The 26,056-nt window shown below is 46.0% G+C and overlaps 1 protein-coding gene across 1 annotated transcript in view; it reads left to right on the forward strand.

Moving 5' to 3' along the window:
- SPRED1 (sprouty related EVH1 domain containing 1) overlaps nucleotides 1–26,056 on the forward strand; it is a 109,047-nt gene that overhangs the window by 69,679 nt on the left and 13,312 nt on the right. The window contains exons 4-5 of the mRNA XM_034768960.1: nucleotides 58–107; nucleotides 24,987–25,142. Coding sequence (XP_034624851.1) covers nucleotides 58–107; nucleotides 24,987–25,142 — 206 coding nt within the window. The remainder of the gene's footprint in view (nucleotides 1–57; nucleotides 108–24,986; nucleotides 25,143–26,056) is intronic.

Consider the following 26,056-nt stretch of genomic DNA (forward strand, 5'->3'; position numbering starts at 1 on the left):
ATAGTGAAGGAAGTAAAACGAATGTTGTTTATTTTTTCCCTTTTCATTTTTCCACAGGTTGTCCACCATTGCACAGTGATGCTGAAGTGGCTGAAGATGGCTTTCAAGTAAGTGTTTTAGCTTTATACCAATCACATAATTTAGAGCAAATGACAGTTGATTGACTTTTGTAATTTTATTTTGCTGCTTCTTCCTAGTACTTATAGTAGTTAAAGTTTAATTAAAGTGAGTTTCCTAGATTCATTATTTTGGAAAGTAATTTATAATCCAGCCCATCTCATATCTTTGTAATACATATTAAACAAGGAGATGGTTTGCCATTTTAAAAGTCCAATTTTTAAGTTTGTTGTCTGTTCCAGGGGAACATATGTCCTGTTGAAACAAAGTCTGATCCTCTGGTAACATTTAAAGAAAAGCAGAGGAGCCAGGGTCTTTCAAAAATATACAGTTTTATTTGCTGACCTGGATGTCATTGTGGTATTGTATATTCTGCTGGCACTGGGCATGATTAGGGTTGTGGGTTTTTTGTTTGGTTCGTGGGGTGTGTTTTTTTTTTTTTTTTTTGGAGGGTCTGCAACACAACCTGAGAGAGTCTTAGAGGAAGCAGTGGGAAAAGTCCAGTCCAAACAGGTTAGTCATATTGGAAAACTTCAGATAATTTTAAATAAAGCTGGTGCCATAGTTAAAGCTGTCCCTACACATCTTTTAAAGCTTTTATTGACCATAGCAACATTACAGGATTAATTTTTATTTGAACTGTTCTTGAGCAATTTCTATAGACAACGATGAGATTAGAGTTTAACAAGCTCCCTTATTCAGACACCATTGAGTACTCTGAAATTGATATGTAGTAATAACTACCAAGTTATACAATTAAAAACCCACGTCACCTCTGTATAAAGCATAGGTGCTTTTCTTCATTTATAAGCATGTAAGTCCCAACTACAGTCTGTTACAGCAGAGTTGGCTCAGCAGAGGAGCTTGGGCTGAAGATGGAGCTGGGGACAGAACTGGGAAGGAGGAGGAGCTGGCCTGAGGACAGAGAGTGGAGCTGCAGCTGGGGGTAGAAGAGAACTGCAGTTGGGGGTGGAGTGGGGCTGAGGGTGGAGTGGGGCTGTGTGGTGCTCCCTTCCTGCCCCCCATGGTGGCTGGCCTTGTCCCTGACACATGTCCCCACCCCAAAATGTTCCTCTGCACACCCCCACACCCCTGAGGGGGCACACCTCACAGTCTGGGGACACTGTTATTAATTATAGATAGAAGGAACAATAATATTGTTGGGGGGAAATCACATTAATATTTTATATATTTTAAATGAACATAATTTAGACAAGTTTATAATGATAGAATTACTTGTATTATAGGGAGAGTGGGGACTCAGTTTTCCTTCACAAAAGATGGTTGTTACCCCTATTCATAGCAATTAGTCTGAGTTTACAATTAGTCTGAATTTATAGATAAAATTCATCTGAGTACAGTATCCCAGACAGTCCAGAATACACAGTGTGAAGTGCCATCATGATTAGCAATCCCTATTGTAGTCATATTTCTTATCTGTCTCTTGGTGGCAAAACAAATATCAAAATAAGTTCTCCCATTCTATCTGCATGGCATAGTAAAGTAAGGGATATTTTGGTAATGAAGAAATTCACGCAGTAGATGAGACAGAAAAAGACATGTGTTTATTGCGTACCTTTACTTATATTTTCAGACAAGGATTTTACACTGCTAGTGAAAGCAAAACTTCTACAATCAATTAATAAGCCTTAATTTTCCCCTCTAATATTCAAATATTTGGAGCAACTGCTCTAGCCACCAGGGATAAGGTTCTGAAAAGATGTATTAACTGGGTAGCTCAGGATTCCCTCAGTATGGAGGAATCCTAGGCTGGCATAGGCAGTTGTACACCATCCTTTCCTACTTCCTTAGAGTAGAGAGTGCATTGATGGTAGGAAGGGGCATAATCAGAGCACACTTACAGCCTCACATGGGGTAGACCGGGTCTGTGGTTCACTGTTGTTGAAGTGTGTGCGGTAGTGGTGGAGTTAGATATCATTTATTGGTGAGGTTAAGGAAGTATGAAGTTGGTCATCTTAAAAATAATCCCCATTCTGGGTATTTCACTAGCAGTCCCTTTCAGAACTGCCAAGTTCCATGCAGTATTGCATTTGGCACCCTGTCTCACATTCCTGCAGGTCAGGCTGAATCTCGTATGTTTGGTTATGCTATGGGAAGGCTGCAAGCATTTATTTGTAGGTTCTGTTTTGGCCACTCTGTCTCTGAACAGGCAGCCAGGCACCCCCTCTATTGCAGTTCCCCTTGCTGCATCCCAGTAAGGAAGGAGCACTTGAGGAGGAAGCACACTACCACAAGGTGAGGGGCCCGATACTAGTCTCAGGCGCCTGCGTGCTCTCCTTCTTCCCACAGTCAGCTGCACCAAGCTCGCTTATGAGCTCCCTGACTTCCAGTACCATTATTTGTAGAAATCCAGTCAGCACCCCACCCAGCTATGCTTCTAGATACCCTTGATGACCCACCTACCCAAGCCACAACTGCCAAGTTTTGTTCAGCTCTGTGTTCTACCACCACCACTACTCAGAGCAGATTGGGTTGATCAGAAGTGTGTTTATGGTTAAGGGCAAATTAGATTAAATAATTGGCACTAATGTCACACATGGAGCAGAACAAAATGCATCAGCTGTGCCCTATTGCTTCTTGACTGCTAACAGGTAGCTCTGCCCTTTGAAGTATGAGGAGTTCCTTGCTGAAGCTGCAGCACAGGGCAAATTCTGACTGAATTTTGAACTTTCTGTTTAGCCATATGTGTTCTATGGACTGGAAGGGTTGCGGAATCTGTCACACGCTAAGATCTACTAGTCTGACTATAGTTAAATATCACATTTCAACCAGATTCAGTACAGCGATGCTTCTGTAGGGCTTGGTGCTCTTTTATGTTACTTCATTGCAGGATTAGCATAACAGCAGCATCGCTAGATTATTTCATTGATTGTACCACATAACTTGCTTACTCTTCAACCCTAACCTTCTAGAGTACATTTTCCCCCTCCCCCCCTTGTTTGAGAGCCTAACCTCTCTTCCATCAAGGTAAGTACTCCAGCTCTGGACTCTAGGGGGTTTGCTATATGAAGAGGTCTATAATCACTTCCTTGACAAAAGTTCCTGTGCTAAATATCTGGAGAGACAGGGCTCATCCAGTTTTATTGCACTAAATCTTAAAAGGCTTCATCCCCATTCCACTGTTCTAATCCAGACATCTCTTCCAATTATTAGGTAGTACTTTCTTTGATATATGCTTAAATTTTAATGACTCAGTATATGTGCACAATAAGCCTTTAGTTTAAAAAAAAAAAAATGAGGGTGGAGGGGAGAGAGAGGAGCAGGAGAGTGTTTAAAATATTGGCAGATACATCTAAAAGATAAGCCCCAAATTTGACCTAATCTGAACTGTTCTTTGCTCAGAGATGAAAATGCTAAAATATTTATTTTAATCTTTGAGGCATAATCCACTTGTTTTAAGCCAGAATTTTATATGTCCAATAGAGCTCATCCTCGCAATCTGTAGTTAAAATACAAGGGGGCGGACTTGTATTCAAACTTATAAAGATATTGCTACAAAAAGTAGTGTCCTGAAATTCACATCAGCAAAGTAGCCCCGCTATATAGCAGAATTCTGCAGTTCATATTATTGTTTGTTAGTTGGGATGCTAGACAAATTCACTGAAATTTCAAAGATATTTTGCTGATGTTTGTAGTAGGTTCTTAACTGTTAATCCACCTTTTTAACACGGTTTTGCAGTTTTCTCAAATCATCATACTACACAGATCCCACAAAAAGATTGTGTACATGTGCAGTAAGAATATTGTAATATTTAGCATGTAATACATTTTACAGTATTTACAATACAGTATCTCCTTGCTTAAAATTGTAGTTATGTTCCTGAAAAATTAAACTTTAAGCTAAACGATGTTAAGTGAATCCAATTTCCCCATAAGAATTAATGTAAATTGGGGGACGGATGGAATTAGATTCCAGGGAAATTTTTTTCACCGGACAAAAGACTATATTTTATTTTTATTTTTTTTACACACACACACACACACACACACACACACACACACACACACACTGTACGTTTTAAACAATTTAATACTGTACACAGCGATGATGATTGTGAAGCTTGGTTGAGGTGGTGAAGTCAGAGGGAATGCCTTACTGCTAAATGATGAACTAGCTTTTGGCTGAGCCCTTAGGGGTTAACCCATTGTTGTTAATGTAGCCTCACACTCTACAAGGCAGCACGAATGGAGGGAGAGGAGACAGCATGGCAGACAGAGACACACACCCTGTGTGAGAGAGATGCACATTGCCCCTTTAAGTATGCTGACCCCACTCTAAGTATACTGCCTTTTTAAGTAGATCAACAAGTTGACAGCAGCTGCTCCCAGGAAGCTCCCTCCTTCCTGAGCCCTGTCGTGTCGTTCTCCCCCTTCCCCCCATGGAGATGGGGAAAGTGGGGTGCAGGAGTGGGGGGAGGGAGACACCCTGACATTAGCCTCCCTCTCTCCCTGCCCTGCTCCAAAGCAGAGGGCAGGAGCAGCACATGGCAGTGGGGGGAGGGACAGCTGAACTGCCGGCAACTGACAGCCTGCTGGGTGGCTGCCACACAGGGAACTTAGGGGAGCGGGGAGCTGATGGAGGGCTGTCGGTCCACCCTGGTTTCAAACCCCTACCAGCTAGCTCCAACAGGCTGCTCTTCCTGCTAGCAGTGGACAGAGCAGGTGGCTGCCAAATGATGTTATAAGGGAGCATTGCACAATTTTAAACAAGCATGTTCTCTAATTGATCAGCAACGAAACAACATTAACCCGGACGACTTTAAGTGAGGAGTTACTGTACAATATTTACAATACAATATTTAGCATATAATACATTTTATTATAAAACAACTAGTTATTTAAAACTATCAAAACCCTAGAAATTCAAAATCTACATAACATCTCTGGACTCATTTGTGCTTCTACTAGTGTAGACCTATTAAAAGATATGTATATAATAATATTACACTGTTATAAAATCCCTTTAATGTGTGGGAGCTAAGTTTGGTGATAACTGAACTTCTTGCTTTATAACTTTTTTTTTTTTTTAAGGGTCTGTAACTTTATGTTCAGATGGCTTTTTGGTTTAAATGAAAGAAATGTATGTTAGAGCATAAGTTCTGCTGCTACTGAAATCCATAGGAATATTATTAGTATAAAGACTGCAAGTTTGGCCACACAACATTTTAATAAAGGCAAGGCAGGTTACAGAACATGAATAATTAAATAGTTTAAAAAATGAAAATGAGTTCATACCTTCCAATACAAAAGCTGAAGGATAGATAGATAATTCTAGATAATTCTTTCTATCTAGAATTATTGAGGGAGAAGGTAGATTGTGTAAATGAAGAATCCTGAAGAAACTTAAGAAAATTCCCAGCTGACAACCAAATCTAACAAGTTTTTTCAATTGATATCATTTTCATTTGACCTTCAAACTATATAATTTAATATTTACTTTTCAACTGCAGAAAATATTATTGAAATCCTAAACATACTTTAAAGAAAAAATCGGCACTTCAGTTTTTCCCAAACTGCTATTAAGTGAAAGAATGGTACAGGTATATTTATTGATTAGTGAGACTAAAACTACCATTTATTAAATCACTTGTGTGTTATATCTGAAGACTTTCACTGCTAGCACTCAGTGTACATATTTTTGTTGTTTAGCACCATAAAATACCAGTTCACCACCATAAGTGGTTAGCTGACATTATTTATTTTTCAAAAACAATTTTCTTACAGTAGGTTCAACTTAACATTTTAAGTACAATTTATTAACTAGTTACTACATTAATTCCAAATATAAATTTATATAAAAAGGTTGGTGCAATCATAAATGACTTTGTGTGTGTGTGTATATTTATAAAATCTCCGCATACACATGTATAGAGACTTAAAGGACAAATTTTTAACTGAGTACAGTGGGTGCACAGAGACCCATTTATTGCTCATGAGTGGGAAGCTAAGCAATGAGGCATGCATTTATCGGATTTTCTTGTTTAAATATAGGACATGTGGGCTCAGCTGAAGTGCATGTTTTTGCATTTGGTGTACCTGCAGTTTTAAGTGGCTGGCCATAGTTGTTTTCCTCGACTAAATATAAACTTATAGATACAGAGGTGATTTTTTTTTATTTTTAAATGAAGAAGTTAAGAATCATAAACCAAAAGTGAAGAACTAATCAATATCTTTTAATCTGTTTTCATCTGATAGTGAAGTCTAAGCATACTGTATTGTTGGAATACTTGCCTATTTCTTTCAAATTGATATGCTTATTGTAAATTTTGATTTTGAGACTTGCAAGATGCATCAAATATGTTACAATGCCTGACAGATTTTGTTGTTCAGGTATATTGGTGTGATTGACAGGCCACTAGCACTGTTTCACTACAGTTTTGATGTACTAAGACAGGAAGTTCTTCCTTGAGTTTCCTGCTGCAGGCAAAGACAGAGGAAAATTTAAACTTGATGGCTAAAAAAAGAAAAGTTGTCATATTCTTTGACTCCAAGGAAGTGCTTGATTGTTGTTATCAGGATTAAGTGCTTCAGGTTTTCAGCCAAAGTGGCAAAAAGGCCTGTGATTCACATACATTGTCTAAAATGGTCTTACTGCAGCAGATAGGATGTGAGTTGGTCATGTTCCTTTTTGTAAAGGTAATGTTTAATGAGTGTCCAGGTTTTTGTGTTCAAATGAAGTAAGTTTAGGCTTCATCTTACCAAAATAATTTATAGCATTATGGCCTCATGCAAGTAACTGCAATCTAATTTAGCAGAGATACTGTGATGTTTGTAATTTCATTTGTTTCATGTATTACGGGGTCAAGAAATTCCTACACTAATTATTTGTATGCGGTGCAAATAGCATATTAATTAGGTTTAACTCCAAGCAGTAAATGTGACAGTCATCTGTATTCCTTATTTAAATTTAATATAGCAATTCTGTGTGCGGGATAGTGCATACTAAACAAGGAAGCGGAATTACTATTTTTTTCTGATTAATTCAAATTATTAGCTATTTAATCTCTCCCTATTTACTTTTTCAAAGGTAGACCACTTCCTGTTATGGTTTATGAATTTGTATACCAGATTTGACACCAAAAATCGTGTTCCATTGTGATTAGGCAAAGCAGACTTAGGAGAAGCAATATATGTCATATGTCTTATTTATTTTTCTTGAACTGTTTAAAAATATTCAAACTAATCTGGACAACATTTCAACACTTTCAGAATCTAGGCCAAAAAATGCATGTGATTGTTTGTAGTGAAGGCTTTACTGCGAAATCTGAAAATTGCTCCATCACTTTAAGATAAACCAAAACAGAAGGTGGTTACTTTAAATTTATTGAGATCTGTTTCACTTACTCAAAAAAAAAAAAATTACTTAAAACCTTCACCTGTTGGTTAGAATCAAGCAGCAAAATTTCAGGCCTCATGGAAGCAAAGTACAAGTAAGGGAAATGTGGTTTTTATCCTTCCTTCTGAATAATCATTCAAAATACTGAAAACAGAACATCTTTAACAATGTTTGCAAAACAATGCTGAATTCTCTCCAAGGCTTAGCTCTGGCAAACTGGGAGAAGGGAAAAGTGAGGAGAGAAGCTTTGAAGAAGAGAGAAGCTCTTCTGGTTTTCATTTTCTCTACAGCTGTCATCTGGCTTTGAATTCCGCTGGAGAGCTACAGCTGGATTCATTTTATTGCTTTTCCCAGCATCCTTTTGCCTGTGAGCACAGAAATGTTTTAGTAGTCTTGGGAAAAAAAATGTTAGTATCTCGTAGCAACCATAGGACAGTAATTATTATACCAGCAGCTGGGAGCAAACCAGATTTCCGTTGTGCATTAAAAACTGGCGTAGATTACTTTACAGATAATACTGACTATAACCTATGCTTGTGCTGAACTTTGCAGACTGGTAAAAGGATACTGAATGTGGGCGGTGTGTAATTGCTGTGGACAGTAGAAGAGGAGGATGTGTGCATGTGTGTTTGTGTAATATATATATTTATTATATTTAATGTAACAAATTTCGTTCTTAAGGAAGATTTTACATGCTTGGTTCTTATTTAAAGAATTTTTTCAGTATAACTGGAGTTTGTTTCTAGGACTTCTTCTTCAAGTTGAGTCAGCATTTCCATTATAAATGCTGTTTCTTAAATGTTCATAATTCTGCCATAAAAATTCACATTGGACTAAAATTTGGCATATATATCCTCTGTCCAAAGTAAAGCTTTTTTCAAATTTAATAAAATTGCTTTGGATATTTCTGAATTATGAGTTCACTAAAAAAGTTTATTGGTTCATTTAACTATTTTGCACCCATATAAAGTAAGCGGCTTTGTTTAAATCTAATCATTTCTGATATTTTGAATAGGAAAAAAACTGTGAAGATAATTAAAAGGACACTGTCCGTGTCATTAGGCAAAATGTCAACCTTTCTACAGTTTTCCTTCCTCAGTTATTACCTTATGAATTTTTAGTACATTTCTTTCTTCTCATCTCCACCCTGCCCTGAATTGGGGAGAGTGGGTAAATAATGAAGAGGTCAGGTCACTAATTCAGAAAGATCTGTATCGCCTGGTAAGCTGGGCTCAAGTAAATATGGACAGATGATAGGAAGGAACTCCACACAAAACATACTATAGCAACTGTTTGTATGTCACTATTTTTTAGCACTTTAGCTCAAAGCTAGCATGTGTACATTTTACCCGAGCAGGAAATTTTATACACCTCTACCCCGATATAACGCGACCCGATATAACACGAATTCAGATATAACGCGGTAAAACAGTGCTCCGGGGGGGGGGGGGGGGCTGTGCACGCCGGCAGATCAAAGCAAGTTCAATATAATGCGGTTTCACCTATAATGCGGTAAGATTTTTTTGGCTCCCGAGAATAGCATTCTATCGGGGTAGAGGTGTACTTCCAACTGCAATGTAGACTTACTCTAAGATATGCCTGCAAACTATGCTAATACATACACAAATAGATGTTTTGCATACTTCTGTTACATGGCTGAATATATGCAAATTTTGTAGATACAACTTAGGTACCTTTCTTTGACAATTTAGCGCTCAGAAATGTGCACGTTAAAACCAGCATTTAGGGGTTTTTTACCCTTTTTTTTTTTTTTTTTTTTTTTTTGTGCCGGAGCATGGATCCATAGATTCCAAAGCCAGAAGGAATCATTGTGATCATCTAATCTCACCTCCTGTATAACACAGGCCATTGAACTTCGTCACAATAATTCCTACAGCACATCTTTTAGAAAAACATCCAATCTTGATTTAAAAATTTTCATTGGAGAATCCAACATTACCCTTGGAAAATTGTACTGAGAGTTAATTACTCACTATAAAACATTTATGCCTTATTTCCAATCTGAATTTGTCTAGCTTCAGCTTCTAGTCATTGACTCATGTTATATCTTTCTCCTCTAGATTGAAGAGTCCCATTATTAAATATTCCCATGTAGATACTTAAAGTGTAATCAAGTCAACCCTTAACCTTCTCTTTGTTAAGATAAATAGATTGAGCTCCTTGATTCTATTGCTATAAGGCATGTTTTCTAATCCTTTAATCATTCGTCTCGCTCTTCTGTGAATGCTCTCCTGTTTATAATTCTTCTTGAATTGTGGACATCAGAACTAAACACAATATGCCAGAACTGGTTGCACCAATACCAAGTATAGAGGTAAAATAACCTTCCTACTCAAGATTCCCCCATTTATGCATCCAAAGATTGCATTAGCCCTTTATTCCATAGCATTGCATTGGGAGCTCATGTTCAGCTGATTATCCATCTCCATCCCAAAATCTTTTTCAGAGTCACTGCTTTACAGGATAGAGTCCCGTATCCTATGAGTATGGCCTACGTTCTTTGTTCCTAAATATGTACATTGACATATATGTATACATTTACATTTGGTCAAATACATATTTGCTTGAGTCCAGCTCACCAGGCAATCCAGAGCTCTCTGTACTAGTGACCTGACCTCTTCATTATTTACCATTCTCCCAATTTTTGTATCATCTGCAAACTTTCAGTGATGATTTTATGTTTTCTTCCAGGTCGTTACTTAAAAATACTAAATAGCATAGGGCCAAGAACCAATCCCCATAGGACTCCACTAGAAACACACCTGTGCAATCATGATTCCCCATTTACGGTTACATTTGAGCCCTAGCAATTAGCCAGCTTTTAATCCATTGAATGTGTTCCATGTTAATTTTTTATCTTTCTCGTTCTTCTTTGAGTGCTTGCTCATATCCATTCCATTATAGGTATGTGTGCTCACCACATGCACTGGTGCTGGAAGTTTTTCCCTCAGTGGTATCCATAGGAGACTGGCTCTGGTTCCCTCTGGAGTGGCCCGCGTATGCGCCGGTATAAGGGGCACCACCGTCTCCACCCCCCTCAGTTCCTTTTTGCTGCCAGTGACTGTGCTGGACCGTCTCCTTGCTTCACAAGCTTTCCCATCTGTACTATATCTAGTAGTGAATTTGTTGTATATAGTTGTTCAAAGTTGCATAGTTTAATAGTTCCTTTAGTGTTAAGTTAGAAATAGTTAGTCCCATGTGGGATTCAGCCTAGGGACGGGGGCATGTCCTGGTCCCTGGGCTTCAAACCTTATGACTGTGGCAAAAAAACCATGCCAGTCAGTGATCCCCATAAAATCTGCCTGAAGTGTTTAGGAAAAACCCACATGAGCGACAAGTGTTGCATTTGCAAGAGCTTCAGCCCACAGACTAAAAAGGAGCTGGATGTTCATCTCCGAACGCTCCTTATGGAGTCGGCCCTTGCACCGGCCTCAGAGCCAACAAGATCAGACTCTGCTCCAAGTACTGCAGCCTCAGTGCGGAACGCACCGCCGGCACCAACCTCCAACTGGCGCCATTCCTCATCCCTGTACCAGCTAAAAAGCAAACTAAGGCCGGGAGGGGGCATTCTCCTATGTCCCGTAAAAGGAAGGAGAGAGCCAGAGGAGAGCAAAAACCTGCATGGGGCAGCTCTTCCCCTCTGGATGGTGGCCAGGCTCTGAGCTGTCAAGACCCAACCCCATCCCAGGAAGTGGCAGAGGCACTCAGCACCTGGTGCTGCTGTATCCTCAGGACATACTGTCCCTTCCGGTACCGCCCACACCAGCCGGTGAGGCTCCCCATTCAAGAGGTACCAACCTGCCTTGGGACCCTTCCAGTGGTCTCCATCAGTGTGGCACTGATCCTCATCACAGTGGGTGCCCTGTCAGCACTTGCCTGAACAGTGCCACCAGTCCCCGGATGCGGGTCAGCTGGCCTGCCAGAGTCCCCGGCATCGGTCCCTGGACTCTAGGCACTGTTCCTTGGGTTTTAGGCGTCCATTGCCAGTGATCTGGTGCAGATCAAAGCCCAGAACACCGGTGCCGGGAGTACCCGAGCTGCTCTCACAGCTCACGGCACCATTCTGGAGGGTCGAGACGCCGGAGCCTGGTCGCCAGATCCACCAGTACAGTTCACCGTGAGCACATTGACAGTCTCTGACACGTCGGTCTTCTTGCTCCCTTTCCCAATCTACAGAGCCGCACCACTCTCTAACTGATGCATCGATCGCCAGGTTACCATCACCGATCCACCGAACGCTGACACCAGTCATTGGGGTCTTGGCACCAAGAGCCATCGTCTCTGTACAGGTCCTCAATGGAAGTCCACAGCCAGAGCTGACAGAATCGGGGTAGACAGGTGGCCTCGGTACCATCCCAGTCCCCCAGACAAGTTTCTCTCTCCTCGGGCTCGGAAAGCAAGGAGGAGACCGTGCTCGCAGGCCAAGGCCACCCACCATTAGCATTCCCCTGTGGGCCACCAGGGGCAGCATGGAACCCCTGGGGATTTTCCCCACCCATCACAAGGCATAGGTCAGTCTCAGGGGCATCTGAAAGATGGTCAGTGACAGTCTCTCGCCCACCCCCTGATTCGGACGCGGAGTCGGAGCAGGCTCCCCAAGGCCGTCCAGCCTCGGCCAAGCTCCCTTAGCAGAAGTGGCGGAGCTGACCGACACATCTGTACCTGCCTCCTCTTCATCTTTGCCTGATGAGGCGGTAGCAAGGCCCTCTCACTTGGTTTCCCAGGATGATGCAAGGGCCCACCAGGAAATTTTGAAGAGGGTCGCCTCAAACCTGGGGCTGGAAGCTGAGGAACTGGCAGAGCCCTCAGACTCCCTGTTCGATGTGCTAAGTGCAGCAGCCACTTCCAAGGTGGCATTGCCAGTGCACGAGGGAGTGGTAAAAATTACTAAGGCCCTGTGGCAGACACCCTCCTTTCTGCCCCCCATCTCCAAGCGGGCAGAAAGAAAATTCTTCTTCGAGTGATTGTTCACGTCCATTACACATTAGGTGTACGCGCGCCGCGTGCACGGACGTCGGAAACTTTTTCCCTTAGCGGCTCCCGTCGGGCCGGCAGGGCCCCCTCCTTCCCGCCAGAGCGGCGCCCCGCTCCAGGGTATATATATCCCTGCCGACCCGACCCCTCCAGTCAGGGCCGGCTTTAGGCCAATTCCACCAATTCCCCCGAATCGGGCCCCGCGCTTAAGAGGGCCCCGCTCCCAGTGGCAGGGCCGCCCAGAGTGGGGGGCAAGTGGCAGAAAATCCCTTCCCTGGTTAGAGGCACCTTTTAAATTTTTTACTCACCCGGCGGTGCTCCAGGTGTTTTGCAGCGGGTCCTTCACTCACTCCGGGTCTTTGGCGGCACTTTGGCGGTGGGTCCTTCAGTGCTGCCGAAGACCCGGAGCGAGTGAAGGACCCGCCGCCAAAGAGTAGGAGCGCGGCCTGGTGAGTACAAGCCCCACGTGTTTTTTTTACGTGTTTTTTTTTTTTAGTCATCCCTGTCGGGGCCCCATCGAAACTGTTCGAATCGGGCCCCGCACTTCCTAAAGCCGGCCCTGCCTCCAGTTCCTTCTTACCATCCGTGGCGGCGTTGGAACAACTCTGTCTCTCGTCGGAGAGTATCCCTTAGCATAGTCATTAGTGTTATTTAGCAAACAGTTATCAGTTATTTAGTAGTAGTGTTGAGCTTAGTAGTTAACAGCTCATTAGGTACTTAAAGTTCCTGCTGTGGTTGCTTGGTCAACCCCGGCACCGGCCCTGGGCGGCGGGGCATGCCGCACGCCCAAGGCTTCAAGGCTTGTGCCACGTGCCGCAAGCCTATGCCATTGAGCGACCCCCACGACTCGTGTCTCTGCTGCCTGGGGGAAGCTCACCAGAAAGAGCGCTGCAAGATCTGCAAGGCCTTTAAGCCCAGAACTAAGAAAGAAAGAGACTTTCGCCTTAAGCAGCTGCTCATGGAGACGGCGTTGCAGCCCTCCACTTCGGCGGCACCGTCTGCCTCCGTGCGGAGCGCCCCGGCATCGGTGCGGGAACCGGCGCCGGCGGGTCACCCGAAGCCCACAGCACCGACCCAACGGGAGCATGTACGACACCGGTCGTCTTCGCCGGCAAAATCGAAGGGCCAACCCAAAGCCCGAGGACGCTCCCCGCATAAGAGGGCGGCGCCGGTGAAGACCTCGAGTGCGCCTAAGGCCGGTACGGCCCCGGCACAGACCCCGGTAGTGGCTCCGGCGCCGAAAGGCCCGTCGAGCCCCGGGATAGGCGCGTCGAGTGAGGATGAAGGCCTGGAGGAGCTCTTGGAACAGCCCTCCACTCCGGACACATTTGAGGCAGCTAAGGACCTCATTGCATTGTCCGTTGAGGCCCCTACAGGTACTGAGGACGCTCCGCCGAAGCTGCCACACAGAGGCAAGCCGGCGATGGTGCGCCCATCACGGTCGCCGTCTCGGCACCGTTCAGGGCACCGGTCCCGGTCGAGCTCCGCCTCGGTGGACTCCCGGTTGCCCTCGGCGCAGAAAGCACCGCAGCAGTCGGGCTTCAACAAGCGGTCGGCACCGACTCAGCAACCAAGCACGAGTCGGCACCGCGAGGCGTCAGCGGTACGTTACCCGAGGCCGACCAGCCGTAGTCGTTCCCGGTCCCGCGATCACCGGTACCGATCCAGGTCGGCGAGACGCTGCTCCAGGTCCTGGTCGCAGAGGCGCTACTCCCCAAACCCGGACCGGCACCATCCTATGGCTCCGCCGTGGCCTTCCAGGTCACCGTCCGTGGTCTCGGAGACTGACTCGGGCCGGTACGGCGGGTATGCTCATAGGGCGCAGGCTAGCAGGGACTACGAAGCCTATGGCCATTCCCAGTGGGGCCAACCGAGCCAATGGCCCTTCTGGACACCCTGGGCCTACCACCAGTAAGGGCCCCCATCTAGGACCTCGAGATCCGGGCCATCAGGGTACCGATCCCGCTCCCCGCGGTACCACCCGCCATCGCATAAGGAGGCAACGGTCTCTAGACCGCCGGAGCGGGAGGGAGTGGACTCGGCACCGAGCACGGTACCGTCCCAGTCCCACACTGTGGGTCAGGCCCCAGAGGAGCAACCGGTCGATGCCGGGTTGCAGGAAGATGAGGATGGGCCGAAGGCCCCGACCTCTTCCTCCTCGCCGGACGAGGCAGTAGCGGGCACGACGGTGTCCGGCCCTCCCCCGATTGACCATCGGGCGCACCAAGACCTGCTTCGTCGGGTAGCCCTCAATCTGGGCTTGCAAGCGGAGGAGACTGTAGAACAGGAGGACCCCATGGTCGATATCCTGAGCCCGGAGGGGCCCTCCAGAGTCGCTCTCCCGATTATACGGACAGTCCAGTCCAACTATAAGACGGTGTGGCAAACGCCGGCCTCCAGTGCACCGACTGCAAGAGGCGTGGAGAGGAAATACTTCGCCCCATCTAGAGGGTTTGACTTCCTCTTTTTACACCCGTCTCCTTGTTCGCAGGTGGTCTCGGCGGTCAACGAGCGAGAGCGTCATGGCCAGCAAGCTCCTGCGCCCAAGGGCAAGGAAGCTAAGCGATTAGACTTGTTCGGGAGGGAAGTCTATTCATCTGGGGGCCTTCAGCTGAGGATCGCTAATCAGCAGGCGATTCTAAACAGACACAATTTTAACTCTTGGGCATCAGTCTCCAAGTTTAAGGACTCCCTACCACCTGACGCGCATCCTGAGTTCACGGCCCTGGTGGACGAGGGGATGGCGGTGGCCAAGACCTCATTGCAGGCCTCCCTCGACTCAGCCGACGCAGCGGCTAGAACAATCGCGTCAGGGGTAGTGATGAGGCGTTCGGAATGGTTACAGGCTTCAGGCCTTCCGCCAGAGGTGCAGACCACACTGCAGGACCTCCCGTTTGAAGGTTCGGGCTTGTTCTCCGACCAAACGGACGCCAGGTTACATAGCCTTAAGGACTCGCGAGCAACCCTTAAGTCGTTGGGTATGCATACCCCGGTGACACAGCGCAAGCCCTTTAAACCTCAGCCACCACAGAGGCAGTACCGCCCTCGGCACGAACCATACCGCCGTCGTGGCAGGGATAACAGGCGGAGACGTAACAATACGCCTAACCAGGGCCAAGGTCACGGCCAGGGCAAGCCGCAGCCAGGGAACAAACCAGGCTTTTGAAGCTACGCCCGAGGACAGCGTACCACATTCCATACCGGATCCTCCTCCGAGTTTCAAGGACCGCCTGTCCCATTTCTACCGGGCATGGTTGCGCATAACATCGGACCGCTGGGTCCTGCGCACAGTGAAGGCGGGCTATACCCTCTAGTTTTCCTCGCCCCCTCCCTGCCATCCCCCTTCCCCATCCCTCTTCAGGGACCCCTCTCACAAGCAACTTCTCATGCAGGAGGTACAGACCCTTCTCGCAGCAGGAGCAGTGGAAGAGGTCCCACCAGACCTAAGGGGAAAAGGATTCTACTCCAGATACTTCCTGATTCCCAAGGAAAAAGGGGGCCTCCGTCCTATCTTGGACCTGCGCGACCTAAACAAGTTTCTGATCAGAGCGCGCTTCTGTATGGTCTCCCTTGGAACTATTATCCCATCCCTGGATCCGGGGGATTGGTACGCTGCCCTCGATATGAAAGATGCCTACTTTCACATCGCTATCAATCCGGCCCACAGGCGGTTCCTGCGCTTCATTATCAACCAGCGCCATTTCCAATTTACAGTCCTGCCTTTCGGCCTGCCATCAGCACCACGAGTATTCACGAAATGCATGTCCGTGGTAGCAGCCTTCCTTCGGAAGAGAAGGATGCGTGTGTTCCCGTACTTGGACGACTGGCTTCTCGCAGGCAGGTCGGAGGCCGAGGTCCAATCTCACGTGACGCTGGCCTTGCAGACGTTCGACAGACTCGGCCTCCGGGTCAATGTGCCCAAGTCCACATTAGTCCCCACACAGAGACTGGACTTCATAGGTGCGACCCTGGACTCGGTGACCGCGCGGGCAAGCCTCCCAGAGTCACGGTTCCTGACAATTCAGAGGGCCGTAAGCTCAGTCCAAAAATTCCCCACGACAACGGCAAGGTGTTGCATGCAGCTCCTGGGGCATATGGCAGCTTGCACACATGTGGTCAGACATGCCCGCCTAAGGCTCCGGCCTTTGCAGTTGTGGTTTGCCCAAACGTACCGCCCCAACAGAGACCCATTGGATCGAGTGGTGACGATCCCAGATCAGGTGTTGGGCTCGCTCCGCTGGTGGCTCGATCAACAGCAGGTCTGCGAAGGGATCCCCTTCGCTGCCCCACAGCCCACTCTGACGTTAGTAACGGATGCATCGGACCTGGGTTGGGGGGCGCATCTGGGGGAACTACGGACCCAAGGGCTGTGGTCCAGAGAAGACAAACTGCTTCACATCAATCTAAAGGAGCTAAGAGCGGTTCGCCTCGCCTGTCAGACCTTCCACGCCACCATAGAAGGTCACAGCGTGGCAGTCCTGATGGACAACACTACCGCCATGTTCTATATAAACAAGCAGGGCGGGTCCCGGTCTTCTCCCCTCTGTCGCGAGGCACTCCAATTATGGGACTTTTGTATAGCCCATGCGATCCACCTCATCGCAACGTATCTTCCGGGGATCCAAAATGGTTTAGCAGATCGCCTCAGCCGATCCTACCGAATGCACGAATGGACGTTGAGGCGAGACGTCCTGCATTCAATCTTCCGGAGGTGGGGCTTTCCCCGGGTGGATCTGTTCGCCACCAAGGACAACAGTCAATGCCCTCAGTTCTGCTCATTCCAGAACCTCAGCCCGGGATCATTAGCAGATGCCTTCACGATCCCATGGGGAGGAAGCCTGAGGTATGCCTTCCCTCCGTTTCCGCTCATACACAAGGTCCTCCTCAAGACCCGCAGGGACAGGGCGACAGTTATACTCATCGCCCCGGCCTGGCCACGCCAGCATTGGTTCACGACCCTGCTGGAATTGTCCATAGCCGACCCGATCACCCTCCCCCTCCATCGCGACCTAGTCACACAAGACAAGGGTCGCCTGCTCCACCCGAACCTGTCTTCGCTACATCTCACGGCGTGGTATCTCTGGCTGAACGATGCAGAACACAGGTGCTCTCACCAGGTTCAACAAATCCTCCTTAGTAGTAGGAAGCCCTCTACAAGAGCGACCTACCTGGCCAAATGGAAAAGGTTCTCCCACTAGTGCGAGCCTCAGCACATACAGCCTTTACAGGCCTCAGTTCCGTCGATCCTGGACTACTTACTGCACCTCAAGCATCAAGGGCTTGCGCCCGCCTCGATTAGAATGCATTTAGCCGTCATTTCGGCTTTATCCGGGAGAGTTGGGAGTGTCAGTGTTCTCCAACCCCACAGTGGCCCGATTCCTCAAGGGGCTGGAGAGGGTGTTTCCCTACTTGCGCCCGCCTGTCCCTGCGTGGAGTCTGAACCTAGTCCTAACAAAGCTCATGGGACCCCCCCTTTGAACCCCTAGCCACTTGCTCCCTCATGCACCTCTCGTGGAAGGTGGCGTTTCTCGTGGCCATCACATCGGCCAGGAGGGTATCGGAATTGAGGGCCCTCACTTCAGAACCCCCTTATACAGTTTTTCATAAGGATAAGGTGCAACTGAGGCCGCACCCCAAATTCCTTCCGAAAGTGGTATCGCAGTTTCACATGGGACAGGACATTTGTCTACCGGTGTTCTTCCCTAAACCCCATATGGACCCTCACCACCGCAGCCTACATACCCTTGATGTTCAAAGGGCATTGGCATTCTACCTGGAACGGACCAGGTCGTTCCGCAGAACACCTCAGCTGTTCATTGCCATTGTGGAACGTATGAAAGGCTTGCCTATCTCGACACAGCGCTTGTCGGCATGGATTGTGCATTGTATACGCACGTGTTATGAGCTCGCAAATGTTCCGGCCCCAGAGATCTGGGCCCACTCGACTAGGGCCCAAGCGTCCTCAACGGCCTTCTTGGCGCAGGTCCCTATCCAGGAGATCTGTAAGGCGGCCACCTGGTCGTCCATGCATACGTTCACAGCCCACTACGCGATCCATCATCAGACCAGAGAGGACGCGATGGTTGGACGGGCTGTGCTACAGTCAGTTGTACCTTGACTCCTACCCACCTCCAATGGTAAGCTTGGGAATCACCTAATGTGTAATGGACGTGAACAATCACTCGAAGAAGAAAGAACGGTTACTTACCTTCTGTAACTGTTGTTCTTCGAGATGTGTTGTTCACGTCCATTACACTTCCCACCCTCCTTCCCCTCTGTCGGAGTCTCCGGCAAGAAGGAACCGGAGGGGTCGGGTCGGCAGGGATATATATACCCTGGAGCGGGGCGCCGCTCTGGCGGGAAGGAGGGGGCCCTGCCGGCCCGACGGGAGCCGCTAAGGGAAAAAGTTTCCGACGTCCGTGCACGCGGCGCGCGTACACCTAATGTGTAATGGACGTGAACAACACATCTCGAAGAACAACAGTTACAGAAGGTAAGTAACCGTTCTTACTATGTCCCCACTAAAGGGTATGAGTATCTTTATACCCACCCTGCCCCAAGCTCATTGGTTGTGTTGGCAGCCAATGAGCATGACAGGCAGGACCAACAGTTTGGACGCCTAAGAACAAGGAGGCAAAGAGGCTCGATCTCTTTGTTAGAGGCTGGATGTAGAATACATTTTTCTAACTGAGAGGAGCCAACCATCAGGCTTTACTTGGCCGTTATGGTTTTAATATTTGGCAGTCCATGGCCAAATTTATGGATTTGTTGCCAGAGGACCCCAGGAAAAAATTTCTGGCTAGTCTCAATGAGGGCAGAGCTGTGGCCAGGGAAGCCCTCCAAGCGGCCTCAGGTGCAGTAGACTCTACGACCCAGACCATGGCTTTGGTCATCTCTATGAGGCGGTCGTCCTGGTTGCAGTTGTCGGGCCTATTGATGGAGGTTCAGCAATCCATCCAGGTTCTCCCATTCGATGTCTTGGCATTGTTTTCGGAGCAAACAGACAGTAAATTACATGGCCTGAAAGACTCTAGGACTACCTTGCACTTCCTGTGTCTTTACATGCTGGGGCCGGCGAGGAAGCGGTTTAAGCCGCAACAGCTCCTGAGGTTCGGAAGCAAACCTCGATCAGTGCCCTTCCGCAAGGGCTGTAAGCGCTGGCAAGGCCATCAGCCGGCACCCTCAGCTCACCTGAGCTCCACCCGTAACCAACCAGGTAACAAGCAGGCATTTTGAGGATGCGCCTGAAGACACCCTTCCAGCCTGTGTGCTGGATCCTGCTCCCCTGTTACTTTCTGTTTGTCCCCCTTTCTCCTTGTCTGGGTCTCTATAACACCAGACCAGTGGGTCCTCAGCACAGTAGCAGGGGGGATATACCCTCCAGGTTTTTTCTGTTCACCCCCTGTCCCTCTTCAGGGACCCTTCTTACAAGCATCTGCTCACTCAGGAGGTGCAAGGCCTACTGCAGGTGGAAGCTGTGGAGGAAGTCCCTCTGCACTTGAGGGGGAAAGGGTTTTACTTGTCCTATTTTTTTTTTATCCCAAAAGCCGGATGGGGGGGTCCACGACCCATCCCTGACCTGCGGCGCCTCAACAAGTACCTCAAGAAGTTGAAGTTCCCCATGGTCTCCTTGGCCTCTGTCAAGGCTAATTCCCCACTCTGGTACTTGGAGTGCAGAAGGTGGGGGCCCACAAGGATTCTAAAAATTAATACTGGCCACTGCACTCTTGTATTAAACTCCTAAGATTACAGCTTTTCTCTGACCTTGGATGGGTAGATGTTGCCACCACCCAAGTGCAAAACCCCTTTGAGAACCCAGGAAGGCGCACTTGGGAATTCCTTCCTGTGGGTACCCTTGAGCCCTTTCACCCCCTTCTGGGGAAGAGCTGAGAAAGAAAGGAAATAAGCTGTTGCCACCAGCTAATTAAACATGTGCACAAACCTCTTAGGACACAAAAATCCAATTCTGTTCTTAAAAAAGGTAAATTGTATTTAAAGAAAAAAGAAAACGCATCTGAAAACTCAGGCTGTTGCTAGATTTAAAAAAAAGAGAGAGAGAGCGCAACTATAAGAATTAAGCACCAACAACAGCTTTCTTGAGGTCCAGCTTAAAGGTTAGAAGCAAAACAAAAGCATCTTGGGTTAGCACAGTGGAGTCCACAAGCCATAAAGAAATGGGAAAAAGAAAGAAATCTAATCACGTCTTCCAAGGTCCCACTGCAGCCCCATACGGTCTTCCTGCCAACTGTGGTGTCGCACTTCCATGTCAACCAAGATATCTTCCTCCCGGTGTTCTGTCCAAAGCCTCTCATGACAAATGAGGAGAAGCGGCTGCACACTCTAGATGTCAGGCACACCCTGGCGTTCTACCTGGAGCACACCAAGCCCTTCCGCAGATCAACCCAGCTCTTTATCATGATAGTTGATGGGATGAAGGGCCTTCCGGTGTCTTCTCAGAGGATTTTGAATTGGATCACTACCTGCATCTGTACTTCTTACGAGTTGGCACAGGCTGTGCCTCCACCGATAGTAAACGCTCATTTGACTAGGGCTTAGGCGTCTTCGGCTGCCTTCCTGGCGCACGTCCCTATCCAGGACATCTACAGGGCCGCGATATGGTCTTCGGTACCCACATTCACGATATATTACGCCATCCCCTACCGTATGTTATCCACCTCTACCTTTAATCCTCAAGACCTGACTCCAAACTGCATCAGAAAAGAGTGAAGGTTATCTTCATAGCACTTTCCTGAGCAAGATAAGTATGGTACTCAAGCCTGTTACACCTCTCTGTGCCAACATCTCACCAACTTCATCTCAGGAAGGATCTCCTGTTGCAGGACTCGGGGCCCTGATCGACTCCAATCCTCCTTCTTGAACCTGACAACATGATTCCTAGATGGTTCTCTATTATGGAGCTAGACTACTTTCAAAAATGGAAGTGCTCCACTCCTGGTGTTTTCTTTAATCTTCCCAAGCCTCAGAGGGCCTGGTCTCCAAACTCCTGGCTACCTGTTGGATTTGAAAACCTGTCACTACACTCAGAGTACATTTGGCCACTATTACAGCCTTCCACTCACTCATCAAAGACTTTTCAGTCTTTACCCACCCTACTACAGCTAGATTCCTCAAGGGTCTTAACCCTCTTGTTTCCCCCTGTACAGACTGTTTCTCCCAGTTGCGACTTCGATTTGTTTCCTATTGTCCTAAGGAAACCTACCTTTGAACCAGTAGCTACCTGTTCTCTCTCCCTCAAGACTTCATTCCTCATTGCCATTGCTTTAGCTAGACAAATGGGAGAACTTGGTGCCCTTAAGGTCGGCCCACCATATACCATCTTTTATGAAGAAAAGGTGATACTATGCCATCGTTCTCACTTCCTCCCAAAGGTCTCTTCAGAATATCACATTAATCAGAAGATTTGACTCCCAGTATTCTACCCAAAACCTCATACCTCCACAGATAAGACCAGCCTACATACACTACATGTCAGAAGGGCCATTGCCTTCTACGTGATGGGACTAAGACCTTCTGGACCTCTCCTTATCATTTTCTGAGAGAATGAAGGGATAACCTATTTCCCCACACACAGACTGGCAAAGTGGGTTTCAGGATGCATCTTTTTACCTGCTATGAATCTGCTGGGATGCAGTACCCTCACAGAGTGGTAATACATTCCACTAGATCTCAGTCCACATATATAGCTCTATTGAAGGATGTTTCCATACCAGAAATTTGTAGGACTGTGACTTGGTCTTCCATCCATACCTTTGCCAAGCATTACACCATCATTCCTGTTTTCAGGGATGCTACTACCTTTGATGATGCAATCTTCTGAACAGTCTTGAATGTGCCTCCTCAGCACCTACCTCCTTGTTAAGTTACTGCTTGGGATTCTTCTACAGTGGAGCACCCATAGGGACATATACTCAAAAGAGAAGATACCTACCATATAGTAACTTGAGTTCTTTGAAATGTTTTGTCCCTATGGATGCTCCGCCTCCTGTCCTCCTCCTCCTCCTCCTCCTCCTCAGCTGTGGAGGCTCTCAACTGCTGAGAAGGAAATGAGTGGCAGTGGGTCCTTGTCTCCTTATATCCCCTGGTTTGGAGGCACAAGATGCTACTTTGTGCAAATATGGGCCTGTGGTGGGATGACTACCCCACACTCACCCTGCAGGGTTTAATGCAGGCCAGATGGTACACTTAACCCATATGGCAGCTGATTAAAGAACTTCAGCTGGCCAGGAATTTGTGGGGCCTATAAAGCCCAGGAGCTGAATGGAGAAGAGGCAGCTGGGAAAAGGCAGTCAATCCCTGGGAGGAGGCTTTGGGAAACTGGTAGGCCCAGGAAGAGAAGGGGAACCAGTAGTTGAAAGCAGCTCAGGGATAGACCAGTGAGCTCAGAGAGAGAAGGCCCAGACTGCTGAACTGAGGGTCCCTGGGCTAGAACCCAGAGAAGAGGGCAGGCCTGGGTTCCCCTATCAGCTACTAAGCAAGTGGCACCGAGGCAATGAGTGAGGGGACTGCCCGACTATTGAGAAGTTACACTCCCCCAGAAGGGGGGAACACAGACAGTGACACGGCCGGAGGGCTGAGCCACAGAGGATGTTGTAGTTCCTGAGGTTGCAAGAGGGGCAGCAAGTCGATAGCAGAGACAGAGTGACGGTGTGCAAACCACAGACGGGCATCGGCCTCGAGATAATCCCCAGAGTACCACGAGGCAGCGCCAGGCCAACAGTGAGTGATGTGCCCCGTGACAGTGCCAATGGACATTGCTTTGTATTCTCCAGTCGAGAGGGCACAAGCATGCATGCATCCTACGGTGGAGCATCCATAGGGGCAAAACATCTCAAACTCAAGTTACTGTAAGGTAAGTAACCTCTCCTTCCATCTCATCCAGATCTTCAAAGATCCAGAATGTGATGCTTTTCTCTACTTCAGATGCAGAGCTAATTTAAAGAAGAAATTATTTAAACATATATTTATAGAAAAATAATGGAGATATCCCATCTCCTAAAACTGGAAGGGACCTTGAAAGGTCATCGAGTCCAGCTCAATGCCTTCACTAGCAGGACCAAGTACTGATTTTGCCCCAGATCCCCAAGTGGCCCCCTCAAGGACTGAACTCACAACCCTGGGTTTAGCAGGCCAATGCTCAAACCACTGAGCTATCCCTCCCCCATCATTACTTTCAGAACTTTTTTAATTTACCAAAAGGAAAGTTAAAAGTCAAGAGTCTTGCACTTGCTGTATCTTTTGGACATACCAAAGCTCTTGGTTTGCATCCAAAATGGAAAATACTCTTCTATTTTGAAGTCTAAACATCACTATCTCATCTGGTCCTATGCAGTAGTTTGTGTTGAATTGGCTTATTCAAATATTTCGGCTCTCTACAAATCTTTAGCTTGTTTGGTTTTATTACAGTGACCACCATTAACTCAAAGTTGAAGTTTGACCTTTTTCAGTAACATCAGATTTTATCACCCAGTCAATTCTAGTTTTTAATTATATCTGTCAGTGCTAACAGAACTTTATATGTCATATGGGGTGGTTGTTTGGGGGGGAAGGGGCAGCTAACTGGGATCTGCCTCATTCTCATTCACTACATCCTGTCCTCAATATATCCCAACTCATTAAACACCTCAGATTCTTTAAAATTATCTCCATTCTGTCCAGTAGATTGATCGTCTGCACAAACAGACCACTATTCAACCAAAGCACACTTCCTGTTCCACAGTCTGAAGCTATGAGTGGGATTTATCCTAAAGATATCTTAATATACATTTGCCACAGGGTCTTAACCTTGTGCCCAGTTGTTTCATGTAAACTTAGTTTCAATATTGGATAGTCATTAGTAGTTTTGTGTATGCTTGCTGTGACTATGTGGCACTCAGCTCCAGTATCTATCTTGAAATTCACTTTTTGTTCATTTATTTTCCTTTATAGCAAGCCAATCTGTTAAACGAACTTGCTTTCTAAACTTGATACCCAAACAGTAATTCTGTTTACGCATCATTACTTTCAGAACTTTTTCCTCCAGCAGTATGTCTGAGTTTTTGTTTCTACACAATTTGTAGTGAGAGCAATACAATTTTGCAAACACACAGTATAAGCTACTGTCAAAATCAGCAATAATTAACACCTTTGTGGACATTTCTAGAACAAATAGTATTGGAGACTGGACTAAACACTCCCTCCTAGAAGTGGTTCTTCCATGTCAGATTTGAAGTGCATGGGTGGGTAGAGAGGCTTGTATTGCTGCTGCCTATGCTGTATCCGTTCTCTGGACAGGGAATTTCATTCTGTTGGGCAGACTGACTTTGTCGATACTGAAACCATTTTAAAAAAAATGTTATTTGAGACCTTGTGAATGTTTCCTTCTAACATGTATCTTATAAAATATATATGTATATATTGGAGAGTTTGAAGATTTTATGGTTTGATATTCCTAGAGATTTTTACGTAAATGTTAAATCTATATCAAGAACAGAATAAAGTTGAATTCTTTTTATTTTAGGCAATTCAAGACGATACTTCCAGTTCATTAAAAGATCACCGTTTCCAACATGAAACCGTAGTAACCAGCGAACCGTATAAAAGTCCAAATATAAGGCCCTCAACGTTTGAGGAATTGAACTCTAGAAGAGCCTACTTTCCCAGCCATCCCAACCAGGTAAGAGATTTCCAACTGGGGATGACATGGTATTTACCAGATGTGATTTTTACCATGTGAAATTGTAGTTGTTACCACCCCAGGAAAGACTAGTTAGTTCCAGTTCAAGGCATTTTCTATTTTAAAAACTGTTTTGTTCATGCACATCCCATTACACTTCATTTTAATTACATATTCACATTGTGGTTACATAAGCAGTAGATTCAGAGATTGATTTAAAATTGTACAAATAAAAAGTAAAACTGCAATAGGTGTAAACTAATATATTTAATATGATACTGAACATCAGAATGTGTATATATTTCAGTATTTTCTCAAGGAAGTTATACATGTTATGACTCATTTCAATTTAAAATATTATATATACTGCAAAACTATTTAAATTGCTAGATATTTTTTTAGTAATTTTCATTAGTATATTCTAATAATTTTTATTTTTCCCAGTTTCAACTGGTATTTGCCAGTGCCCTGTCCTAACCTAATTTTTTCCCAGGAAATTGCCAATCCTGCTTCCAACCATAGAAACATTTCTTGTTTCACTTACCATGTAATTCTATATTAGTCATTTAATCCAACACTACATAGGTATGGCTGGGATGACACTTGAATTATAAACCCCTATATTTAGATACTGCACTGAATTACTTTCTGAAATGTGGTAGGATTTTTACTTCACAAAGGATGTTTTGAAAGTTAAGTTTTGTAAAATTGTTTAGTCATCCTTGAGTTAACCAGATTAGGTGAAAAGCCATTATTTCCACATTCTGAATTTTTTTTTCAAGTCTTTATTACATATTTCTGTGTTTTAATAAGCCATTTATTTTTTGAAACTTTTGATTTGCCATGGTCTTAGTCCTCAGCAAAACATTTTTGGCAAGTATGGAAAAACTGTGTTGGTTAGAAATTATAAATAA

This window comes from Trachemys scripta, chromosome 4, assembly GCF_013100865.1.
Source record: "Trachemys scripta elegans isolate TJP31775 chromosome 4, CAS_Tse_1.0, whole genome shotgun sequence".
In the NCBI taxonomy this organism is placed as follows: domain Eukaryota; kingdom Metazoa; phylum Chordata; order Testudines; family Emydidae; genus Trachemys; species Trachemys scripta.